Here is a 26053-nt window from a genome sequence, read left to right as displayed (position 1 = left end):
AAAGGACTATCAGGAACTGAGCTAGGGGGTCATTCTTGTGATATTCTAGCAGAAAATCTAGCTGCATTCTGCCTGTACCCTGAGAACCTAAACAGGGCTTTAAGGATAGCATCCAATCTGGTTACTGCTCACTCCCCTTATCAAAGGTTAAAGAGAGAGAGGGAAAGGGAGAGGGAGAGAGAGATTAACAAGCAGAACACAAAGGTAAACATTTGGTGGGAAAGGGGAAGTTGAAAGTTTCAGGGGAAGTAGGTGCTGAGGAAGCAGTTTTAATTGTTAAAGAAATTACTACATTAAAGAGAAATCTCATGCTCTGCACCTATAGGGACAGCAGGAAAGGTACTTCTGGAAAGACCCCACCCATCAAAGGTGCCATCCCCTGAAAATACAAATTCATTTGAAAGGAGAACTTAAAATGTCACAAAAAGGGGGCTCCTTGTTTGAAAATGACCACTTAGGGAAGCATTTCTCCAAGTTCGGCACACAGAGAGCAGTACAGCTATGATTCAAGGGTCTAGACTACGTCTTGTGCTAACAGCAAAGTTTTTTGGTGTTGTCTACATGCTATTGTTCTTATAGGTATACTAGATACAAGAGTGAATTCATGGCGATTTGCACCAAGGTTCCAGAAGACCACTGAGACTAACCAATAAGTGGTACAGGTGAATTCCTACAAGGAGGCTCTGAGAGGCTACTGTGTGAAACTGTGAAGGTGAAGCATAAATTACAGTGGAGACACCAGTGTTGTGGAGAAGATCCTGATTGTGGGATATCTGCTAAGGAAAGCTGCAGGCACAGAATGCAGCTCACTCAAAAGAGATGTTATAGGGGCTACAGGCCACAGAGCTGGATTGATGGAGCTACCCAAACCCTTTGGAGGCCACATGAATCCATCATAATCCCCAGATGTTAGATGTGGAGCTACAGGATTTGCTGTTTGCCCTGTCGCATTTTGAGTTTGCTTTGTTTGGTCTTTCCTCGCTATGTTCCCATCCTTCCAACTAGAATCAGAGTATTTATTCTGCGTCATTAGATTTTGTAAGTATGTAATTTTGTTTTTATGTTGTAGGGGCTCATAGTTAAGAGAATGTCCAAGTCTCTTTGTTACAGAAATGAGACAAGTAACTAAAACACCTACTTTACATCTCACTGCCTCTTTCTGCCCCTTTTATTATTATATTCTTGTCGTATTCATTGGAGAATGAAAAGAAGCCATGATACCATTTTGAAGCTAACATTTGAATCTTTCAAAAATTGTTTTTATGTGTATATTATTCACATGATGGCAATCCAGTTTATATATATATATATATATTTGTAATCCACTTACAAGAGTCAGTGACAGCATATTTGACACCATATGTGTGTGTGTGTGTCTGTGTGTGTGTGTCTGTGTGTGTGTCTGTGTGTGTGTCTGTTGTGCTGCTGCAACTTTTAAAGCCCACTGTGCAGAAAATGCTGAATTTTGTCACAGGCAAGCATGATTTGATAACAGTTTTATACACTGATAGTAATTAGGAATTACTAGATTTATCATGACTTCTGCTTCATAAATAGTAATTGAGGACAAGTTTGTCAATTGTGCCAGGCTTGTCTTAGCTGTTAAGATTGTAGGTTCTGAAATACAATTCTTGCTATGCATACTTTCTTTAGAAGACAGAACAGAAGCAGATTTCTAAGTTAATTAACAGTGTTTATGACAGGAATTCAGTTTTGTTCTATTTATGTAGAAAATATGTTTCTCTGACTGTGGAAATGAGTAGGCTAAGCTGTACCTTCTTTCGTACCTGCTTGTCTACTTTACATGATTTCCCTTTCAGCTATTTCAGTTTTTATTTGGCAAAGTCTCTGGTTATTATTGTGTCAGTCTAATGGGATAGGAAGACCAGGTTCATCTTACTGTCTGTTCTCTAATGAGATTTGATATTAAGATGGGCCGCCATTCTCTCAGCTAAAGACCATATAAACTGGCAGAACCTCCCTGTTACTTGAGGACACTTAGTCACCCCACAGTAAGTTGTGCTGGTCTACATGGATGTCTGAAGGCCCCTTGTTACTCTGCATTCATGAGAGTGTCAGCTTCCATGATTAGCAGAGCACAGGCAGCCATGGCTAAGCATTCTGGTGGCTCCCTTTTCAGAGCGTACTCTCTACCAGAAATATTTTGTCTGAAACAGATGTTAATAAGCCAGTTACAAATACAGACTGGGATCCATGTCACACTGTTCATAGATTTTTTTTTTCCAATGGATATTGTCATTGTTTACAGTCCTTAAATCCAACATTCTATTGATGTGCATGTAAAGATGGAATGTGGGAAGATGAACCCTAAGCTTGCCCGGAGCATTTTGAGGGGTTTTGTGGAATAAGAAGTAACAGAATTCTTTTGGTTTTTAGGTGTTTGTTTGTTTGTTTGGCTTTTTTGAGACAGGGTCTCCCTGCAGCCCAGCTGTCTTGAACTCACTATGTAGACCAGGCTGGCTACCATCTCACAGAGATCTGCCTGACCTGCCACCTGAGTGCAGGGGTTAAAGGTGTGCTTGGCTGCTGCTGTTACGTTTTTAACAAAAGAAAAAGATGCACCACTGTGACTAGAACAGACCTTCACATTTAAACAAGTGTGAATTTTCAATGTAGTAATTGCTTATAAAAGATCACCAGTTTCTTTACCCATATCTGGATAAAAATTGCCATTTAAAATACAAAAACTAATGAGTGTGGCACAGCATGTCTGTATAATCCCAGCAGTTGAGAAACAGAGGCAGGATGATTACAAGTTTGAGGCCAGCAGGGATTATATAGTGAGTTCTAGGCAAGCCAGGACTATTTAGTGAGACACTCTCTCAAAAAGCCAAAATAGTAAATTAAAAATACCAAAAGAAATAAGATTTAGAAAATGTCAAATATGCCGTCCCTGACTCTTGTTGCAAGTGGATTACAACGCTACTAGGGGTTTCATTAAAAAAAGTGATTTGTCCTTTTGTTTGGTAGACTTAAAAAATCAGTTCTGTTCAGAATCCTGTTTCTTTGATGCTGATTTGTTTAATCTCTTATCACAGCACTTTTAAAGAAAGTATTTTAATTTGGAATAAGAAGTCAAGATCTAGAACTCTTCTCTTAACATGGGATCTTTTATATTGAAATACTAGTGAGAAAACATTTAAAGAATGCTGTGAAGGTGCCAGCATCCTTGTTTCTCATCCCATCTTGTCATACACTTTCAGCTTGAGATCCTTACAGGCATGAGCAATTCCACATGATGGTGCCTTAGTACTAGTTAAAGAATGCACTTATGAGCATGCCAACCTGACCCATAGTAAGAAGAAATAACTTGCCTCCTCCCCACACACACAAAAAAAGGTTTTATTTTAGAATTTTGGAGGAAGTTAATAAACACAGTCCCACCTTCTGGCTCTGGTGGTACATTCATCAGTTTTCTTTATTGTGTGGCCGTGCTTCATCCAGTACCAGTCCTGAAAGTTTTCTCCTATTTCATCTCCTCACACTTCTGTAGTTTTATGTTTTTCAATTAAATCTATCATCTTCTCTGAGTTAATGTTTATGTAGATGTGAGGTATGAGGCACTGGGTCAGGGTTCATTGTTTTTGCCTGTGGATATCCAGTTGTGCCAGCTCTGTTCAGTGAACAGTCTCTTCCTCTATTGAATTCTCTTTGCACTTTTGTCAAAGCTAAGTTGGCTGTGCCGTTGTGGGACTGTTTCTGGGTTCTTTATTCTGCTCCAGTGGTCTGTATGTCTGTCCCACTGTGCCGTGCAGTCTGGATTACTGTGACTGTAGCGAGTCTTGAAAGCCAGTAGATAACTCTTCCTTCTCATTCTAATCTCAGAACACTTTTAGCTCTTATAGTTTCTTTCCTTTTCCATATACCTAACCTTTTATATTGCTGCAAATAAATGATGGGAAGGCTTGCTTGACACTTGTCTTCGTTTAGCTGACTTTTTGTCGTATTTTTATTAATTTTTTAAAAATATTTTTTATTTATTTTTTTTTGTGTGTATGTGTGTATTGCCTGCATGTAGGCAAGTGCACCCGTGTCTTGCAATGCCCACAGAGGACAGAAGAAGCTGTTGGATCCCCTGGAACCGGAGTTACAGGCAGTTGTTAGCTGCCATGTGGATGCTGGGATTTGAACCTGGGTCTTCTGCAAGAACAACCAGTGTTCTTAACTGCTAAGCCATCTCTCCAGCCCCATATTTTTATTAATTTTTAATAGCACACAAAATGAGCTTCCTTAGGACTTTGCTCATGTTCACCTTCCATTAGGCACCCTCATCACCCTCCCCCTGCTGCTGGTCCCTTTGCTCATGTTCACCTTCCATTACGCACCCTTGTCATCCTCCCCCTGCTGCTGATCCCTTTGCTCATGTTCACCTTCCATTACGCACCCTTGTCACCCTCCCCCTGCTGCTGGTCCCTTTGCTCATGTTCACCTTCCCTTACGCACCCTTGTCACCCTCCCCCTGCTGCTGGTCCCTTTGCTCATGTTCACCTTCCATTACGCACCCTTGTCACCCTCCTCCTACTGCTGGTCCCCTCCCCCAAATAGTTTCCTTCTTGCTTTTTTAAAAAATATTTTATTTATTATTTGTATTTTATGTGTATGAGTATATTACTTGCATGTATGTAAGTACACCCATGCCGTGCAATGCCCACAGAGGTCAGAAGAAGGCTTTGGATCCCCTGGAACTGGAATTATGGATGGTTGTTAGCCACCGTGTAGGAGCTGGGAACCGAGGTCCTCTGCAAGAGCAGCCAGTGCTCTTTCACTGAGCCATCCCTCCAGCTCCCCTTCTTTCTTTTAAATATACATAAACGGGTAGGTAGATACATACAGATATACTTCTGTGTGTCAGGCTATGTTCCCAGTGCCTCCAGCCTGTCTGTCTAAATTCCTAGCACTCCCATATGCCCAGCTGTGTGCTGAGCACCTTCAACCTGTGCATCACTTTCCCAGTCACCTTAAATGGCAGTGCTGCTATTCTTCCCATGTGATGTCTGGAAAACAGGAAACATGCAGGGGTATCATAGTTTAAGGTCACAGGAGGAGAAAGGGAACAGGATTCAAGCATGGAAGTTCAGCATGTGCTTAGTGCTGTGTTCCATGCCCTTCCACATGACCTCTAGAGGATCTTGGGGTCATCCTTGCCTTCACATGAGATACTCTCTCCCAAAGAAAACTGGTTTGTGAAAAGTTGTAGTCTTTATACCCCTTCATTCCCTACTGCCTGCAAGACCTTGTTTTTCACATTTCCAGTCTAAAATTGTAGTCTTGCTGGGTCCAACCATAATGGAGCATTTGATAAGCAATTTTCGGGGGAAAAAATTACCCTTTTTTGGAGAATTCTGATTAAAAGAGCCTTTCCCATCTGTCAGAGAAACGTGACTACAAAGTATCTACTTTTGGCCCTACACGTGAAGAAATAGACTTTGGAAGGACACATTGCTTTCTTAGGCATCAGGGGAAGTAGGTCACTTTGTGCTGTTTATAATAATGTCAGAAAAGGCTGATATTGAAAAATAAGAAGTTGAATATTGAATAGTTCTTTGTCCAAAGACTAGAAATGGATACTAAGATACTTTCTGAGGCAGACAGTAGCTTTTTATATATTGTTGCTTTTACTGTCACCCTCAGATTAATCTCATTTTGATGGCCAACTGTGGCTTACAAAAGGAGTAACTGACTCTAGATATGCATGGGATTCATTTGCTAAAATGCCTTTCAAGATATACTTGTAAGCACAGGAAGAGGCTCAGCCTCCTTGCATTCTACAAATAACACTCAGAGTGACGCAGAATGTCTCAGTAAAGCAAACAGATGAATGTATAAAAGCCACCATCTACCTTCAAAGCTGTTACACAAAAGGTGAAAATCCAATACCTTCCCTTGAGAAGTCAATAAAGGAAGAATGCCACAGAAGAGTACAGTCCTCTAAGCTAGTGGAGGGAGATCATGTGAAGTAGACTGTTCCCTTGGAGATAAAGATAGGGCACCTTATGGTGGCTGGCACATCTCAATTCTGAGCCAATGGCCTCCTGCCTCAGTGTACTAGTTCCTGGCTAGAGGGTTTAGTGGCTTGATTACTAGCCTACAGATGCTGGTTAAATGTTTTCTAACACATTTGGCATAGTACAAGAGCCAATGTAAGCTGACACATTACAGGCAATTATAACACATTTAGCACCGCTGATTGTGGCAACATCCTACTCTTAATGTCATTAGAGGCCACCTTGGACTTCCAGGATGCAGCCACTGTCTTCATTGCCTCTGCAGAGCATCCTTAAAGGGCTTGTCCCTGGGAGTCTCCTTGGTCAGCCATAAACTCCCATCAAGTAGTTTAAGAATCTTCATGGGCAGACTGCACATGTCTACAACTAGAAATATGCTGTGTCTGGGCCTAGGATCTAGGTCCATACGGTATGTAAGCTGTCAGTACGGCACAGACCTGAGGCTGCTGAAAGCCAGGGAGGACAGGCCAGCATCCTGATCATTTACCCTCACCCTGCTTCCATGCTGCCTGCTTGCTTTGTACTCTCTGCTTTAGTGTGTATTTCTCTAAAACTTGGCCACTTGTGGCCTGTGTGCATCACAATCTGTTGTATAAGGAAGCTTCACTGGTGAGAGTTGAGGGATGCACTAGTTTTCTTTCTACTCCCAGTTCTGCTATGTTCCATGAGCTTTAGGTGTGGAGGTACAACTGTAGATGTGTCACCTAGGACTGGGCATCTCTCAGACATATATTCTCTGTGTTCAACCAGCTGTTAGAGTCTGTAGTGGCCTCTATCAGAGTCCTAGATGGCCTGGTCTATGTCAGGCAGATCAGCAGCCAGGGGAAGATGGGGGTGGGGACTACCTGAGGAGGGACTTAGCAGTCTATGCTAGAGGGTTTAACTAGTCTGCATTAGGAAGCTAGTCTAGAGATCTGAGACACAGAAATTGAAGTGGGCCTAAGTCCAGGGCTAGCAGGGGCCAAGAGCCTATTTTAATTTTTTATGTGTATGAGTATATTGCCTCCATGTCTGTAAGTGTTCCCATGTCATGCAATGCCCATGGAGATCAGAAGAGGGCATCAGATTCTCTTGGGACTGGAGTTAGGGATGGTTATTAGCTGCCATGTGGGTTCTGGGAACTGAACCCAGGGCCTCTGCAAGAGCAGCCAGTGCTCTTAACTGCTGAGCCATCTCTTCAGCCCCCCCCCAAATATTTTTGTATATTTTATTGAGTTTTTGTACATTTCATATAATAGATCTTAATCAAATTTAGGCCTCCTATCCAATAACAGCTCCTCCACCAGATTTCATGCCTCTGTCATATATGTTAAGGCCTATCACGTCAAGTATTTGTACCCAGATATCCCTCAGAAGTTCATCCACTGGAGTCTAGTCAGCCTATCTAGAGTCCCTCCCTTAAAGAAGATCAACTGTCCCTCATCCAGCGGTAGTACTGCCCGTACTTCCTCAGCCAGGGTTGCAGCCAGCTGCCCACACTCTTAATGTGCTATGCTATAATTATTCCTTTCATGTTTAAGTACTGAGTATAGTCATCTTTAAGCTTTCCTTCTGTCATCATGTTTTTTCTTTCTCACTCTGAAAATAATAAATTCACTCTAGAGAGTAAGAGGTGTCAGAGAGTCCTAGAACTTTTTGAAAAGAACTTAACACTCATCTGCAGTATCCTCACACCCATTAAAGAAATCCCCTCTAAAATCTGCTGGATAGACAGTAAGTCTGCCTCCTCTACATGACCCTTTCTCTGGGATAAAAAGTTTATTTTCTTACAAAGTAATTAATTCTGTGTCTGGATTGTTTTACCTCTTCAGATATTTTTCTCCTATTAATTTGCAATCAGCCTTTAAAGTTTTGGCATTCACCTGATAGCATTTTCTGCAGTCATCAACAATGACCAAAATAGTCAACTCCCATACCGAGCCCTAGCACCAGTGAGAGTAAGGAGCCTAAAGTTTCAGCAGATGATTATTCAAAGTCCCATGGCAATCAGTAGTGTAGCCCAAGCCACAGACTCATACAGCATGACCCCATACCTCATGCACAAGGCCATCCTAGTCCCTTCTCCTTATGGTACAGTCCATATTTTCCATTAGAATCCAGCCAGGATGCTCACTTTGTCAACTTGAGTTATGCACTTGCTCCCTGGGATATGTGTGAAAGACACAGGGGTTACACAGTTCTCTGTCTCATGAGTGTCTCCAGCACATGATACAGTGCCTAGCACATAGCACCACTTGATTGGGGTCACATGCCTGAATACCTCAGACATTACAAAGTCAATGAGAATTCAGCTCTGTTTGGGTGGGTCTCTAGTTCTCCACTGGCAAACATTAAATCTGCCAAAGCAACTCTCCCTTCCCGTTTTGTAGGTAAATTTCTCTTTCATCAGATGATTGGCTTTTGGCAGGAAATTTGGAGCAGGTAGATAGTCACAGCTTCCTGTACTTGTTAGGCTTTGCCTCTGTGGACGTTGACAGTCTGCACTACAATGTAATTGCTGACTTGCAAGTGTCTAGCATCATTCTCATAGATTGTCTTTTAGTATTGTGACCTCTGTACACATTCCTTCCCTGTGCCTCCCTGATGGTCTGAGGGATGGCACACACCGCCACTGACAACAGTGCTCTTCCTCAGCATCCCTGATATCATGGGTCAGTGAGAGAAAGTCTTGTTCAACCTTCTGACACCTGTAAGCCACTGTTTCCCTCCCCTGATTTCTTTTCCACTCACCCATTCACAGTACACAAGGTAAAGTCTCTCCTGTACTGTGTGCACCTTTCTTGCCACTGTGTCATTCCCATTAGGACCTAGACATATCACTTCTGCCATCTTGAAATAAACACTCTCTCCCAACTCTACACCCCCACCCCCAGCCACCCCTTCATCTCCAAACCCAAGGAACAAGCCTAGTCTAATCCAGTTTCTTCCCCTCCTCTCCTCAGCCCCCCTCAGCTGCTTTTCCACAACTCTTCCTATGGCAGTTGATGGCATTTCCTACCATGCTGAATTTCTGCTCGTCTTTTCTATCGAATGTCTATATTTACCATGCTACATACAATACTTATTTGTGCCATACATGTAGCTCCGTATATCATTTATTCTGATCCCTACCCAGCACATAGCAGAGGTCAGTAAACATTTTCTGAATCAACAGACTCACTGCTGGTGTTTTCCTGCCTTCTAGTTCCTCTGTTTATGTAACTTGATTAAATGTGTCCTTCTCGGGGTCACGACTCTGAGGGCAGAACTTGTGGGAAGCTGCCTTTGTCGAGTTGAGTGGGTCTTATAGTCTCTAGGATCCTTGCTTTTCAGTGGATCAGCCCCAGGAAGCTAATGCTTCTTAGAGATAGTCTGATTTTTATCTGATTGGGTCATGACTAGATTATTTTTCCTTTGCTGGGGAGATATTTTAATTTCCTTAGCAAGATGCTATGGCATTTTGAAGATCCCCTTGGAGAATCCCACCAAACAAAGAGCTTTTATTGTCACTGCTTCATGTTGGATTCTTTTGGCCTATTTTTACATTTTATGAATGGCTCTGATCACCAAGTTTTCAAGGCACCTCCCTTCTCTTTTTCTCTTCCCTCACTTACCCTATGGTACAGGAGTCACTGCAAGTGACGTCTTTCCCCTAGTACCTGACCAGGCCTGGTAAAAAGGATGCTGGCCACATTCTCTCCTCCCTTCCTTGATGGCTGATGTCTGAAGCTAGCCACTTGCAGGCACAGATGTTACCATGGCTGTGCAGAACAGTCCGAGGGTACAGGCTTCAATGCAGCCAAACCTGAGTTGTGCAGAAACCCCAGAAACTTCAGGTATGTCATCCAAATTCCTGAGCTTCCACTTCCCCATCCAAGTGGGACCAAGGGTGCATGCTGGGCAGTAAAGGGTGTGTGCCCCACCTGGCATGGTGCCTGGCAGGTGAGACGCAGTTGGTGATTCAATACTAACATATATCTCTTCTTCAGCGTAGTGGCCAGACAAAAACACTTGAAAGATCATGAGGCACTAAACATCAGCTCTAACCTCTCATCACAATCAAAGTTATTCTTTTTTATTAAAACATAATAGTAAACTACTTCTCACTCTACAAAACCCATGCTACAGACTGGGGGTGGCAGCAATTTCTAAAAGCAAAAGCTAGCTTCCTTTTCCATTTCAAGGAGTAAATGAAAGAAATGAGAAACTTTAAAGTTAGCGAGACAGGCATGCAGCATCGTTGTAAGTGGAGAAAGCAGCAGCATGATGTGAGCTGGCACATTATCATGTACACTGAAGGCAGTGTTTGTACTGTGAAAGGGTCATTTGGCTGCCCAGTCATGTCTGTAGTTTTCATTTTAAATATTTATCAGATGACTTTTAATGCAAGATCCAGGAGTCTAGGTGATCAGGACCCTAGGGAGCCTTTTGAGTATTTGCTGGTTGTCATTGTCTTGTCGTTGTTTGTTGTTGTTGTTGTTGTTGCTGTTGTTGTTGTCGTTCTCTCTTGGCAGGAGGAGTGGGGAGGGAGGAAATGAGCAGAGCTATCGCCCTGGTACAGTTGATGTTGTTCTTAGATTTTTGTTCAGTATCTTGAGGAGAGATACATCCTGAGAGGGATACATATCATAAGATAACTTGGAGAGTTCCAGGCTGTGTCCCTCACCATCACTGCATGCTATGCTAGGGTGGCATGAGCTGAGAAGCTACTTGGAAAAAGAGTTATGACATAGAAGGACGGGCCTGGGAGGACCAGAGCAACAGCTCAGAAAGGATTCCCAAGGGGGTTGGTGAGTTTATCAGCTTAGAAAGATCAAAGAGGGCAGGGGATTCCAGGGAAGAGCAGAATAGAGAGGCGGGGGGCATCTCGGGAGCTGGTGAGGCCATAGTGGGGTGAGAACAGAACGTGTGTCCACAAACCCCATTCCCATACCTTGCACAGAGCCTCTCCCACTTTCTCCCAAGGCTGCACCTGTGTCCACACATAGCTAGACCAAACTGTTCCACAAAGCACCTGCTGCCTGCATTCCAAGATGCTCAGAGGCAAAGCTTGAAGGAGCTGGGCAAGCTGGAATGAACTCACTAGTCATTTCAGTACTGCTTGTTACTTGGGCCACAAAATAATATTTCAAATGCAAATTGTAGTTAAGTCTTTCCTTGTACAATTCTGAGTTTGAAGATCATTTTACGTGAGGTTTGTTCGGTGCTAAAAGATTAAAATAATGTGCTTTAAAAACTAGGTGTCTGTTCTCTAACATGGCTTATTTTGAAGGTATTTTTATCCCACAGTTGACACTGAAACCTTAGAAATAAAAAAATATAACTGTTTTCTAAGAGGATACTTGAGACAGAGGACTAGCTGTTCCAACAGCTGCTTGCCAGGGGCTCTTTAGGGGCCAGGACACAGAGTAATTCAAGGTGTTCACTGGCTAACGAAAGCAAAGTAGTCAGTATTTCTTAAATGCACTCACTACTTCCGCAAACAGGCCAAACTTGTGTCAGTTTGCCTTTGTGCCTTGTCTGTGTTTTGAGCTTGGTACAGTGCTAATATGTTCATTAAATTGTGAATGAACAGTTCCTATGTACTTTTTGTCCTAATGTATTATGATCTCCAACCAGAAGAATGTATTTCAAGCCTGATTTCAAATTGATAAATATTCCCAGCTTCCCTTCCAAATTTTCTATCTGATATCTTCATTGGTATAAAAGGCTGCACTCAATATTCTACCAGATACTTAGTATTTTAGTTCAACTCAATGTACATTTTAATGGGCAACTAGTATACGATAAAGTGGGGACTTTAATACCACACTGGGACACTGTCAGGAAGAGCAGGGTGCCCCTGTCCTGGCATCTGGGTGGAGTCCCTGCCACTGGGGCTTAGGCCACTTTCTTAGTGTCTTCAGATATCAGTTTCTTCATCTTTAAAGTAGAATAAGTCAGACATGACTTAACAGATTTTTGACTATGTGACAGTGCAAAAGTGATGTGCACACAGGAGTCCTTTGCAGATGGAATGTTAATCTCTTCCTGGACTAGGGATGTGCCGTGCCATCCTTCCCATGGTTCTGGATAACAGCAAAGAACCACAGCTCACAGTCAGCCTTGGGGTCACAGTGGGAAGCAGCCGGCGGCACTGCAGTGCACTGAGTTGCTAATCGAAGAGGCTCAGTGCAGTAGGTGGATTAATGCATTTTCACTTTATGATATTTTCAGGTTTTGATGGGTTTATCAGGACATAATCCTGTTGTGAGATGGAGAGCATTGGTATGAAAGGGATGAATTTGAAGGTGTCTAAAAGGCATCAGTACGTATTTAGGAGTGCCATATGTGCTTAGGAAGAAGTGCTCATTGTTAATGGGTAATTTTTAAAGATCATTTAGACAGAAATGTGTCTTAATGTATTCAGGGTGGATTAGATCCTTCCCCCGCAAAGAAAATGCTGCTTTATTTTACCTTCCTTCAAGTTTAACTGTTTCACAAATTTGTACAACACATAGCTTAATATTTATTTCAAAGCAAATGTTATCTTTTGCCTCAAGGCTGTTCACTAGAAATTGCAGATTTTTTCAGATATATTCTATCTGTGTTGCCACAGTAATCATTTTTATTATATGAACTACATTTGCCTTGGGGCATAAAGTTACACAGTGAAGGGAAAAAGCAATTATATGCAAAATGCAGATACTTAAAATCAGTGTTGGGAAGAACTGGACAGGTCCTCCCAGATCCAGGAAGCCCTGGACCCTGGTGTGGTCTCTGTGTGCCAGGCAGCAGCACTTTCCCCCGTTACTACTAGGGGACCAGACTGTGTCTTAAGGAGGCTGGAACAAAGCTTTAGGAGCTACAGGCATCGCTCCTCCAGTGTCTAATCAGTGCATTCATTGAAAACCTTTGCAGGCAGCTGCTCCTGACCCAACTAATGGGGGCAACCAGCTCGCTCTCAGACCCACAGTAACTGGCTGGACTAGGCTGTCTCAAAGGCAGGCTCCCTTGACTTTGGTCATCCCCTCACATGTTGCAGGTGAACACAGAGCTATATAAAGCTTTACAGGAGAGGCAAAGCCGGAAGACAGTGACATCTTTTTATGTTTATTTGGATAAGGCAGGCTGTTCTATTGGATTTTCATTAGGAAGTCTAATAACCTTACTTTTTAATTAAGTAGTTTTGCCATTATATTTCCAAAGGACTTTTGGCACCAGCTTCACACAGCATTGATTTCTGTAATCCCAGGTAAAAGGCAGAGTTCCTATGTAGATACAAGCTGGTGGCCTTTGAACAACATATTTCTTGCTTAGACCAGGGAAGAATGTTGAACCAGAAATGTGCTTTTTGGTAGTTTGTTCCTGATTCTCTATTTCATTTTAATTGCCATAAATAGAAGGGCAATTTTAAGATAAACACATTATACTTTTTCATAACAATTTAGTTAAATAGAAAAAGAAGTATGTGAATGAATTTCCTAAATGACCTTGGATAAGAAAAAGCAACATAGAGAATCCATCAGGGGTTGAGATCGGCCTGTTCTCCCCCTCACCCCCTACCTACTCTGGGTTGGAACTGATTTTTAATAATGGTTCTGTTGTTTACTTTAGCCCATTTTGCTCACATAACTCTTTGCTTTGAAATCTGAAACCACATATTTTCTTTGGAACTCAAATAAAAATGGGGTCATGCGAGTGACCCCTTTAGCCAGAAACTGCAGGCAATCCACTTTGACAGAAATAGTACCGACTCTATCATATGAGAGTAGTAGAGTCATTTTAAGAAAAAAGATCATTAGGTGGTCAGAAAGCTTGAAATCTAATGATGATGATTATCAGTGCCAAGTTGAAGACACAGAGGACAACCATTAATAAAAGTTTGCATTGACTGGAGAGACTGGGTGGCAAGGTCATGCCGAATGCTCAAGATGTTTTACTTACAGAATTGGAGAACACCAGCCCTGTGAGCTGGGAGAGTCATGATCATCAATGTTTCTTAAGAAACTGAGGCACACGGAGCTTGAGTGACTTGTTCATAGTCATAGAGCTGCAAGTAGCCAGACTAGGCCTAGGAGAAAGTGCAGATGGACTCCGTACTCCCTCTACCTGTGAAGGAGAATGCCCCAACCAAAGGTGGTCCTCAGAAGCCAGTGTGCAAGCTTCAGGTAAAGCAGACTGAAAGCCTGGGGAGACTACCTCACCCTTTAGTGTGGTCTGTGCTAGATTCACTCAGGGGAAATGGAAGATGAGGCTTGGCTTCTCTGAACTCTCCTTTCTCCTCCTGGACAGTATCTCAGACTGGACACACAGCCTTGGCAGTTCTTAAATAATTCAGACCATTTTCAGGCAGAAGAGTTACCCAATATCACAAAGCTCAACCTCATACCCAGGTATACTTATATACCCAGGTATAGTCTCAGCCCTACCCTGAAAGGACCTAGAAGCCTCTGAGGAGGAGAAGACTTGGTCTTTCTTCCTCCCTCTGGGTTCTCTCCCACTCATTTGCTGTCACTTCTAACTTCCAGGACAGTCCTTGTGGAGGTATGTGATATACAGTCAGGCAGAGCATGTAAGGGAACATGGCATGGTTCCTCTGGATCCTCACTACTGGCATCTCCCTGGGCATGGCATGCTTCAGAGAAAGTTCTCTTCTGGTTTCCCTAGACGAGGCATCTGGGACTCTGCCCTTGCTATTGGGTGCTCAGCCCTGTTTAGGGCTTCAGGACATTCTCCCTGCAGGTTTCTAATGGCTGAGTTCCACGTTTCCCCAGGAACAGGAATACCTTCCCCTGGCACTCATGGAAATACAGCTTCCTCTTGTGTGTTGATTTTAAAGTCTAGCACTTGGACCTCCCACATTCTAGTTGTGAGCTAGTTCTCAGACTTCTGAGCCCCAAGGCACCTGTGTCAGGCCCCCTGGGTAACCCCACTGTTGCATACCCCATCCCTGAGCAAAGAGCATTAGATGGCCCTCCTGCTGTCTCCTGAGGCAGACATCCTCCCTGACCCCAACTCCCAGTCCAGAAATCTTGCCTAATGTCCTGGGAGAACTTGGTGGGTAGCAAACTGTTCCATGTCTAGGACTCCCTCGAGACTGGCTCAGTTCAGAATAACAGGTGGAGGATATAGCAGTAGGTTAGCATGGGTTGAAAATCCCTTATTTCAAATGCTTGGGACCAGGAGTGTGTGAGATTTCTGGTGCTTTTTTGTCTATATATAACGAGATGTCTTGGGAATAAGACCTCATCTAATAGGAGATTCACCTGTATTTCATGTACACTTGAGACCCACAGCCTAAAGGTAACTTTATATGGTACATGTAGTACACTTACATGTTAATTTCAGCTAATCACAGGTCAGGTGTGGAATTTCCTACTCATGGTATCATGCTACTACTTAAATTTCAGATGTTGGGACATTTCAGATTCTTAGATTAGGTATACTGTCCCTGTGTATAGACTCTATGTCCAAATAATTTTCCCATTCTGATCAGAATGGTTGGGTAGGTTTTATGCTCTATCTTAATGTGCCACTGCCTGCCATCTGTAGACATCAGGCAGAAGACATTCCTTAATCCATAGCCATAAAAATATTAGCAGGTGAGAGTTGTCCTCCCTGGCATCTACACACTAGCCCTAATATTTGCATGTGTCAAAAACTGTCACATATAAAGGGTTGTTTAAAAAGTGTCATGGTTGAATTCGATTGTCATCTTGGCATACACAGGAAGAGGGATCCTCAGTCGGGGAATTTCCTCTACCAGACTGACTTGTAGGCATGTCTGTGAGACATTGTCTTGATTGTTGTATGATGTGGGAAGGCCCAGTCCACTGTGGGTGGTACCACCCCTGGGCAGGTGGGACTGGGTTGTGAGGAAAGCAGGCTGAGCACAGGCCAGAGTAGCAAGCCAGTAAGCAGGGGTCCCCCATGGTCTGTGCTTCAGTTCCTACCTCCAAGTTCCTGCTTGAGTTCCTGTCCAGGCTTCCCTCAATTTTGGACTGTGATTGGGGAAAAACACCCTTTCCAACTGAGGTTGTTTGTGGTCTTTTATCACAGCAATTGAAAGTTAACTAATACAGTGAGGGAGTGGTTTGACCATCTTACAGAAAATTAAAATATCTAACTAAAACAAAATAAGAGAAATCTAGGGCCAGGAAATTTTAATTTGAGTATGGTATATATGGCTGTATACATATGTGTATGCATGTGTGGAAGCTAATAGTTGATTAGGCTAAGCAGGCTGACCACTGAGCTATAGGGCTGTCCCTGTCCCTCCCTCTCCCACCTTCCCCTTACAGTGCTGGGTGGCAGATACCACCACAGCACTGACTTTGTTTACCTGTGTTCTGGAGATCAAAATGAGGTCCTTATGCTTACACAGCAGGCAATGTACCAACTAAGTTATCTCCCCAGATTGGAAGACCTACTGTTACCAACTAAAAACATTAGCTAAACCAAAAAATAGCTGTCATCAAGAGTTTAAATGTTCTTAGGAAAAATCTGTGGTTTCAAAGAATATACAAAGCCATAATGGTGTTTGCAGGAAGGTGGCTGATTTTATTTGGAACTTGGAGCTGATTGCTGATGGTGGTGCCAGGTGAGATTCAGCTGTCAGAGTTATAGATGGTGAGGGACTTCACCATGGAAATAAAAAAGGAGGAAACACATCATTCACTAACCAAAAAAAAAAAAAACATAGATCCTGAAAGGGTATGAGTTTTGACTTAATTTTTTCACCTGGTTGGAAACTTTTCTTTACCCCCCAGGTTATGTGGGTGAATATAGTCTTTTTGAAGCATGCCTTTTACTCCTGTTTACTTTTCATCTGTTTGTCTCCTTGCATTTGCATCCTCTTTCTTTAGATAAAAAGAGAATGTATACATGCATCCCAGGACAGCCTTGAATGTGCTGTGTAGTTAAGGATAAGCTTGAACTTAAGTTCTGGAATCACAGGCATGTGTCACCATACTCAGCTTAACTTGCATTCCTTAAAAGTATTGTTGCAGTATAAAAGTAAGAAATTTTGTGCTAAGAAGGAAAGGAAAAAGGAAGACACACGGAAACATAGCATATCTTATTAATTGTAATGGATAAATGTCTTTGAAGTAGAATGGCATTACCTTCTTTAACCCACATATAGGAAGTTTGGTTCATGATTACACATTCAATGTAATTATTTTAATAACAAAATTATTGTTAACTTTGATATGTGTAAAGGGGCAATTTGGTTGTAAGCCTGTTGAGGAGAGGGAAAGCAAATGTGTGAACAAACATACCTGGCTTGGAGGCTACCATAGTGTCTGGCCTAAGCCTGGTACATAGAAGAGGAGATTTGAGACCATCAGAGTGGAGAGTGTGTGCTTCTATAAACTGTTTCTTAGAAGTTAGCCTGGACTCCACAGCCATCCTCAGCCCAGGCCTCTGTACCCCCCTGTCCCATCTGCCTCCAAGTTTCTCCCACTGTACCTCATAAACATCTCTCAAAACTTCCCACCTTTCCCTTATCCCAAAACCACCCTCCCAGTGGTGTGCCTGAAAGTGTCTTGTGCTCTTATAAAACTCTGTCAAAAATCCAGAGACTGTCTGTAGATATCCATAGGGAAATGGCTCCCGGATGCCCCTCACATAACGAAATCTATGAATGCTCAAGTCTCTTATAGAAAATGGAATACTGTTTGCATAGACCTCACACATCCTCCTGTCAGGCATTTTGACAACCTTTTGACTTTGTGAAAGGATATTGATGTCTACAAAGTTCACACTCAAAAACTATGCATTCTGGCCAGTGTCCAAAAGAAAGAGAAAAAAGAAACAGGAAATGTTTCACCTTTCTGACTTAGAGTTCTGACTGAGGTGTGCAGACCCAGCCCAACCTCAAGGCTATTGGGCTTGTAGGTTGTAGGGACTGCCCTGGGGGATAGGATGGGAATGGAGCAGGATTTCTGGGAAAGAAAAGTATAGTATCTCATTAAAGGAATAATGATTCTGTCTATCTCTTTAGTGTAGCTTAAGGTGAACCTTCCTTCATAGGGATGGTCCCTTGGCCAGGTCATTGACCCTGTCCAACTGGAATGTCAGCTCTCCTCCACCCAGGCCAGAAATTCTATTCTCTTGACCAGAAGGCATTTTCCCTTAATGGTCCTTTCCTGCTGCTCTGACTGTTCTGTGTATATAGTTATACTGTATCATTTGGGGATTGATGACAACACAACAGATCTGACCTTTGGTGCAGATACATGGTAGAACCAACTGCCCGGTACAGGAGAGGCAGTGAGTGAGGAGGGGCCTGTGGTGGAGGCTGTGGGTACACCTGCACTTCACTTCATTCCTGTGGCTTTAGCCTTGTGCAAGCCATGGAAAACAACACATTTTGGGTCTGAAGAACTTTCTGAAATGGAGGGGGCAGTAGGCAGTATTTTCTGTCTTCAGTTGACTGAATTTTTAGATGTGGGATCAACAGATACAGAGAGCCAACTCTGCTTTTATTAACCCCATTTTCCAGATGGGAGTGCTGAGGTGTAAGGAGGCGAGGTAACTTGTCCAAGGCCACTCAACCATGACATCCTGCGGACTCAGAGCCCCACAGCTGTCTCCCTGCCTGCAGTGGTGTTACTGTTTCATTGCTCTTTAGTGCCTTCCCATTACTGTCTATAAAGTCCAGTGTCCCTTGCTCCACCCTCCAGCAACCTCCCCCAACTGCCCCCATCTCTCTCAGCTGTCAGTCCTTTCAGATTTCCTGAAAGTGCCACCTGATGACACCCTGACCTCCTGTGTCTTCATTTTCCTCTCTCCACTATCCCTTCATCTTCAGGTTTATCATCTACATTATTTAATTAATATTCATCAGAAGAGTTTGAATCTTTCTGCATTGTGGCTTTTCTACGTCACATCCTGCACAGAATTGCTCAGTCAATGCTTGGATGCAGTGCATGTTCAGTGAGGACTCATGCGTTTTGAGTGCATTTCTTACATTCATAAAGAACTCGAAAGGCAACACTCACACAAAACTGGCATGACTATGTTCTTAAATGAGGAAATGCCAGAATGTAGATATGGAAAGTGACCCCTGGTCACGTTGGAATCTTATTAAAGTCATAAAGAAAAAATGAGGGAAATGAGTCGACATGAAAAATGTAAGCACGGATACTGTAACCGAAACCAATGTGCCAGAGGGCAGTCAGCATGCGTCAGAATGCTTTGTGATCAGACATGGAAGCATCCAAAAGAATCAGTCCTTCAAAATCTTAAATTCAAAGGCTAAGCTCCTGCTTTTGCTGTGACCCAAGAATATTTGAGCTGAAACATTTCCAGCTCACCAGATGCAACACATTTGTTTCTATAGATAAGCAAATCAAGACACTGAGCTGTGAGGCGGCTTTGAGTGGGATTAGTCAGACATGCTCTTTAGAGCACTGTCACCCTCTTTTCTGCCATAGCACCCAGGAGGAGTGACCCACTTTCACACTTAGAAAACCTCTGTGGGTGTGTTCGGTTCCCACAGGCCTGGCTCTATCTAACTCCACTGGCTTTCTTTCCTACTAAAAACTTAGAGGATAATTTCTCTTTTATTTGCCAGAAGCACCAAAGAAAGGAGAGGAGAAATGCAGCAGACAGATTTGGCTTGCAGTGTTTACAGTGTAGAATGTTAAAATCAGTAAAGTTTATGCAGAATTCTGAATTTGCTTTGGAGCAACAGAGCCACATTCCTGTTGCAGCTCTACACTGGACCCCTTTCAGGCCAGGCACTGTCACCTCATCAGCTGGCCTCTCAGGCACAGAGGCACATTTTGCCTGGAATATGGAAATGTTAAATTTAGTGTGCTTTCAGATAAATTGTGTGCATAGAGGCTGTTTTCTGGGCCTAACCCCTCTAGGATGTAAATGTTTCCTTATACTGCATGTTGTCTGAGGGTCCTGGGCTTTATGCAACTACTCCTGTGAGCTTCTGGCAAAATAGGAATTAAAAGAATTCAAATTACTTTGGTTTGAAAGACTTGAGGTGGCTTTGCCCATTTCCTGTGAGGCAGGGGATTTGGGTTTTGTGATGTAGACACAAAACCAGCCACAGGCCTCTTCTCTTTCCCCCTTGCCCCTCAAGCATGATGGCATCTCTTCCGACCTAGCAAGAAATGCAGAAGTTGGGCTTCCCAGAAATCTCCTGAATCAGACTTGGCATTCTCAGACAGTATCTGGGCCATGCATTATCACTGAGGAGCAGCAGGGGCCAGCAACACAGTGTTCTCCAGCTCCCAGCAGGCCCAGGCAGCTCAGGCCTCCCACCCAGACCATGCTGCATTGTACATAATGCCCCCCTTAGAGCTCACATCTGTCCGATGCAGCAATCTGTTTTATGGTACTGTGTGGCACTATTGGGCTTCTTTATCTAGTCTTTTTACCTTTCAAATGGTCCAAATGGTTATTCCCTCGGATAGAATGTGACCAACATGGATTTGAGTAGAAATGTCTCTGCTTCAAGCTTGTGTGCCGCATCCTCAGCCATAAGCCAGGAATCTGGGGGTGGGTCAGGCTGTACAGGCTTTAGGGACATAGCTAGCATGTACAAGCCTGGGATTCAATTCCCACTACTACAGGGAAGAGAAACAAAATAGGGCTATATAATTACTTTTATTTATGGAGCATTTATAAGACTGAGATCAATTTTTCTTTCCCTTAAAAAACATGAACACCCACTCAGCCCAGCAGCTGGCATCACTGCTCTGATCAGTGTCCAGCCACACTAGAGACCATGTGGCAGTTGTCAGTGTATCATGTGCTATAGTGCTCCCTAAAGGAGTCTATAGGTTGGTTACTCTGTTCGTGACATTGAGATGTGGTTTCAAGGTACCTACTGGATCAACTACAGTTGTCTGGTCTTGTCACAGGACTATACCTTGGCTATGAAAACTGTGCTGTAAAACTCCAGACTTGTGTAGCTCTGTCCTGAAAATATTGTTTCCTGATAGAAAATAACAGAATAGCAACAGAGGATTATGTGATATAAACCCACATCACCATCATTACTTTTAGTTTGTTGGCTAAAACATGTAGAAAACTTTAAATATGTCTACTATTATCCCAGAATATCAAGCATTTCTACAACTTTTTTCTTGCTTGTAGTGTCCATTTTGAAATGGGACATAAGTCCCTATCTTTGTTCCTCAGAGCCACATAATTTTGAAGCAGGGACAGAGTGTAGAACTCTCATCCAGCCAACTTGTTCCCTGAGAAAGGTTACTGCCCTCTGGGCCATCTCTGGGTGCCTTGGAGGGGTGGCTTTGGTCATTAGTCAAAGATCTCAGGCCCACTCTTCACTCTGTTCCAACCTTCTGGCATTGCCCCCTGCATAGAGGCATTGTGGAAGCTGGGCATATGATCAGTGATGATGGTACTGTTGGGGTGATCCCTTTCTTGCTCATCATACAAGGCCATGGCTGACAAAAGAAAGACCTAAGTTTTTGGCCATAGTTTTGCATGACACTGGAGCCTTCAGATTAAAGAGACAAAGACCCAGGATCAATCATCATTTTTATGTTTAAGTTTGCCAATGTACACAGTGAGCTCATTAACAATGTGATAGAACTAAAAGGGTATGACCCAATGGTAACGGACTGCAGGAAGCCCAGCAAGGCCTCTGTGCTCACATTTTTCTTGGCCTTTCTGAGTTGCTTCCTTCCTCTTGGCTATGGGGCAGCACCCTTTCTGGAATGAGGTTTTATGACCTATAGCCAAGCCAAGTAAATCAGTCCGAGAATTCTCTCATGACCAACTCTTGCTCAGAAAGATAGAGGATTCAGGGGGCTTGAGATTTTATGGCTACTTTAAAGAAAACAGGTTCTGGGTTCTATCACCTACCTTTGGAGGAGAAATACTTGTCTCTATAGCTTACATTTGAGGAGTAAGGCAGAAGAGACAGTGGGGCAGAAGGCAGTCATAGAGTAAAGTACTTCTGGGGCTTACCTGGGGCTCCACCGTGACATCCTGCTCAGAGGCAGGGTCCGACTTGGGGGTTGCCTCCCTGCCCAGGCTTGCTGCTTGCTTCCCCTCAGTGGAAGAGTAAGATGGCACTTCGTCCCCAGGGTCTCCTGCCGAGTGAGATGGACCCAGCTACTGGATTAACCTACATAGAGACTCAAGGAATTGGAGCTTCCTCCAGCAATTTCATCCATGCTACATTTAAAGAAAGAATCTCATTTAATCTACATGGGAGGAGGCTTTTTTTAAAAAAACTGAATTGAGGTATCAAAATAGAACTGCACAATTAAAGGAAATCATTATGTTGTGATCACCTTGGGGTTTCTCAAAATATTGCATAGGAACACATTTTTATTAAAGCAAATCCCTTTGCAGATTACCAAAATTGTCTCCAATAACGTATGATGGACTTTATATAGAAATGAAGTGTTTCAGAAGATTATAGAGACAAATAGCAGCATTTTTCCTCCTTGTCTTCACTATCTTACTTGACAGCAAAAGATTTTATAGTAGTATCACCTTATATATTATGCAAATTAGTAACTTGACATATTAGTTGGATGTATTGCTTGCTTAATATTCTTAATTATAGAAAGAATGCTGGAAAGGTTATTCCCTGGCTGCTTTCGGATGTTAATGGTGGTGAGTAGGTTCTCCCAGCCACAAGAGGAAACAATAGTTGTTCATGTTAGATGCTTCAGTAGATTGCGTAGGTTTCTTTCTGCAATTGTATCAAGAGTATTTGAAAAGCCTTACCTTCTATTGGGCGCTTTGCTTTGATTTGGTTTGGGTTTGAATGATTTTGGTCAGGTTTTCAGATCATAAGTCCTATGAATGCTTAACTATTAAACAAATGTTCCATATTCTAATTAGCATATTGAGGCATGACTGACATTTAAGATTTTATTCTTAATACTCTAGTGTATTTATGAACACATGTGCCACAAAGAAACTTGATTCCTGTTTATCAAGTGTGAGAGATTATGGAGCATGTTATCATTAACTTAATCCACTCACATGGTTCCTCCACAAGTATTTCTGTAATAGGTGTTTTAAACACTGAAAAGTAAACTTCAATGAGATAAACTTCACATCCATTATTGGTTTCCAGGTGAGTGTTTTTAAACATACTGGTTACTGAAAGTAAGCAAATTGAAACAGGTTGTTTTCCTTACAGACTTTTTACATTTCCTACCAGTCCCATTTCTCACCACATTTTCAGTTTTTGAATCATTAAAGAAGTAGTTGTTTCAAGTTTCACTGACAGATTGGTAATACACAGTCACAAGTTTTGCTTCACTGCAAAAGGGACTTAGCGCAAGTCGCCCACGTTGCAGCCTGAAACAGATGGAGGTCTTAGGAAGCCCCTAGCATTTAATGAGCTGCGGAACAGGGCGGCTCGCCTGCACACTCGGTTCTCCATTCACGAGTATTTCCTGGGCTTTTTTTCTGAGCGATGCCAGCCGGGTGTGTTCAGGAGGCGGTTCTCACCAATAGGGAGGCGGCGGGAAGAGTTCGCGTGGGAAGCCTCAGCCCCTTTTCTTTCTTGCAAACGCCCACATCTGGCTGCTGCCCCCAGCCACGCAGGCTCTGTAAGAGGTGACGGTCGCCCTCATCTCAGTTAACCGGGAATTTCGGACTTCACTCGCGTGGGGGGGGGGTGCTCGGCGGGCGGGGTGACCACGGAGGTGGGAGCATTGCGTGGTTCTTCTGTTGCTAGTGCCGTGATGTCACCCGCCCCTCCTAACCCGCGGTTGGTTGTTTTGTGTTTCAGCTCTGCCTGCAGTTGAGCACAAAGACCTGGAGGAGACTCCCATAGCCGGGGAGAAGAAAGCAGGAGCCGAGAAGCCCATTAAAAGGAACTTGTGGCTTGTGGCCTTTTTTGCAGGGGCCGCCAGGGAGAAAAGTGCACCGAAGCCACCGTGGTGGTTAATGAGCCGGGAGATGAGGCGCATCCGCGGCTGACCCTGCCTCCAGCATCCTGTGCTGCCCTTTGTGCTTCGTGTACATGTGTCTTTCCAGGCCGGCCGGAGGCGCCCACAAGAGCATCCACCACGGCTGCCGGAGAAAGACCGCCCACCATGCCCACCGAGACGCTACAGACAGGTAGCATGGTGAAGCCGGTCAGCCCCGCGGGCACCTTCACGTCGGCGGTGCCCCTGCGCATCCTCAACAAGGGGCCCGACTACTTCCGCAGGCAGGCGGAGCCCAACCCCAAGAGACTGAGCGCGGTGGAGCGGCTGGAGGCCGACAAGGCCAAGTACGTCAAGAGCCAGGAGGTGATCAACGCCAAGCAGGAGCCCGTGAAGCCAGCCGTGCTGGCCAAGCCCCCGGTGTGCCCCGGCGCCAAGCGCGCGCTGGGCAGCCCCACGCTCAAGGTGTTCGGCAACCACGCCAAGACGGAGGGCGGCGTGCAGCGCGAGACGCTCAAGCTGGAGATCCTCAAGAACATCATCAACAGCTCCGAGGGCTCCAGCTCGGGCTCGGGCCACAAGCACGGGGCTCGAAACTGGCCCCCGCACAGGCCGGAGGCCGACCTGCACCGGCACTCCTTCGCGGAGTCCCTGAAGGTCTACCCCACGCCGGGCCGCGGCAGCCCGCAGGAGTGCAGCTCCCACGTGAGCCGGAGGCTGCTGGAGCAGTCGGCTGAGTCCTTCCTGCACGTCTCCCATAGCTCCTCCGACATCCGCAAGGTGACAAGCGCCAAGCCCCTCAAAGCCATCCCCTGTAGCAGCTCCGCCCCTCCCCTGCCTCCCAAGCCCAAGGTGGCCGCGGTGAAGTCGCCTGAGGCCGACCCGGTGGAACCGGCCTGCGGCGTCAGCAGAAGACCCTCCCTCCAGCGGTCCAAGTCAGACTTGAGTGACAGGTATTTCCGAGTGGACGCGGACGTGGAAAGGTTCTTCAACTACTGCGGACTGGACCCAGAAGAGCTGGAAAACCTCGGCATGGAGAATTTCGCAAGGGCTAATTCTGACATCATATCACTCAACTTCCGCAGTGCAAGCATGATCAGCTCAGACTGTGAACAGTCTCAGGACAGTAACAGTGACCTTAGAAATGATGACAGTGCCAATGACCGGGTCCCATACGGCATTTCTGCCATCGAAAGAAATGCTAGGATCATCAAGTGGTTATATAGCATCAAACAAGCTAGAGAGTCACAGAAGGTGTCCCACGTGTAAGAGCCACAGCAGTGGAAAGGAGGGAGGGGCGGGTCTGTGCATACGGTTGTGAAGGTTGTAAGGTCTCCTCGAAGTGTTGTGAGCTTCTCCACCCTTTGTGTTGCTTGTTGTGCAATGTTTTCGAGTTGCATGCCTGTCAACATGGCGACTGGCCTGGCTTCCCTCGTCACATCGCTGCAGAGCCTGGCTGAACACTCTCCTGCCAAGTTTCCCGCCAGAATCTAATTAGGGCTTTGCTCTTAAGCAAAACTGTTTACAGGAAAAACGGTATATGATTTCTTCAATATTTATGTGGTTCTTGTGTTTTTATACCCTCCCTATTGTGTCTTAATTAAAAATTTTATCAACTGGCTTTCAAGTTGAGAGCAGAATCTTTTTGAAATAAAAAGCCACTTTTGCCTACATGAGAAACCATAACACTGGGAAAATATATGGGACTTGCTACCAAACAGAGTGACTGATGGAACACAGAACTGGGCTGGGGTTTCTGTGGAATCAAGTGGTAAGCCTGAAGCCGGTGGTTCACATGTTGACAGTCTCTTGCCACTTAGTGGAGCATTGTGGAGCAACGGTGCTGTCTTGTGTCCAATTCCGTGTATGTGTTGGTGGTTCTTTGTAATACTGACCCCCAGGAATGACAATCATACAACCAAGGATGATTAAATCTAGGACGTTGGATATTTGGGGGGACTGTTGATGTTGTTCAGATTGGGGTAATTCAGAAATGTCTCCTATTAACCTTTTGAAAGGAATCCCCACCCAAAAGCTGATTAAAGCTGATACTGAATGCTTTTTTTAAAGTTACTTTGTGGGATTTTGTTTTTGTTGAGTGGGAAGGATGGTTCCTTTGTTTCTGTGGTGTTTGCCTAAGAACTCCTAACTCATGCTGTTTCTCTTCCTTGTTCCCAT

General features: G+C 44.1%; 1 protein-coding gene across 5 annotated transcripts in view; it reads left to right on the top strand.

The window, feature by feature from the left end:
* The window catches only part of Fam110b (family with sequence similarity 110 member B), a 160868-nt gene extending 135103 nt beyond the window's left edge, over positions 1–25765 (top strand). For 4 of the 5 annotated variants that reach the window (XM_029562382.1, XM_017797562.2, XM_029562381.1 and 1 more), the window contains one exon: positions 23737–25765. In XM_029562382.1, coding sequence (XP_029418242.1) covers positions 24044–25144 — 1101 coding nt within the window. In that variant the 5' untranslated portion in view covers positions 23737–24043 and the 3' untranslated portion in view covers positions 25145–25765. Of the gene's footprint in view, positions 1–23441; positions 23562–23736 lie in introns of those variants that run through there. The other variant, XM_008830835.2, reaches the window with a different exon arrangement.
* The last annotated feature ends 288 nt before the right edge of the window (positions 25766–26053 follow it).

Source organism: Nannospalax galili, unplaced genomic scaffold (genome assembly GCF_000622305.1).
Source record: "Nannospalax galili isolate Female #2095 unplaced genomic scaffold, S.galili_v1.0 scaffold1095, whole genome shotgun sequence".
In the NCBI taxonomy this organism is placed as follows: Eukaryota; Metazoa; Chordata; class Mammalia; order Rodentia; family Spalacidae; genus Nannospalax; species Nannospalax galili.
The sequence above is the reverse complement of the archived record's forward strand: the minus strand, read 5'-3'. Positions and strand labels throughout refer to the sequence as shown.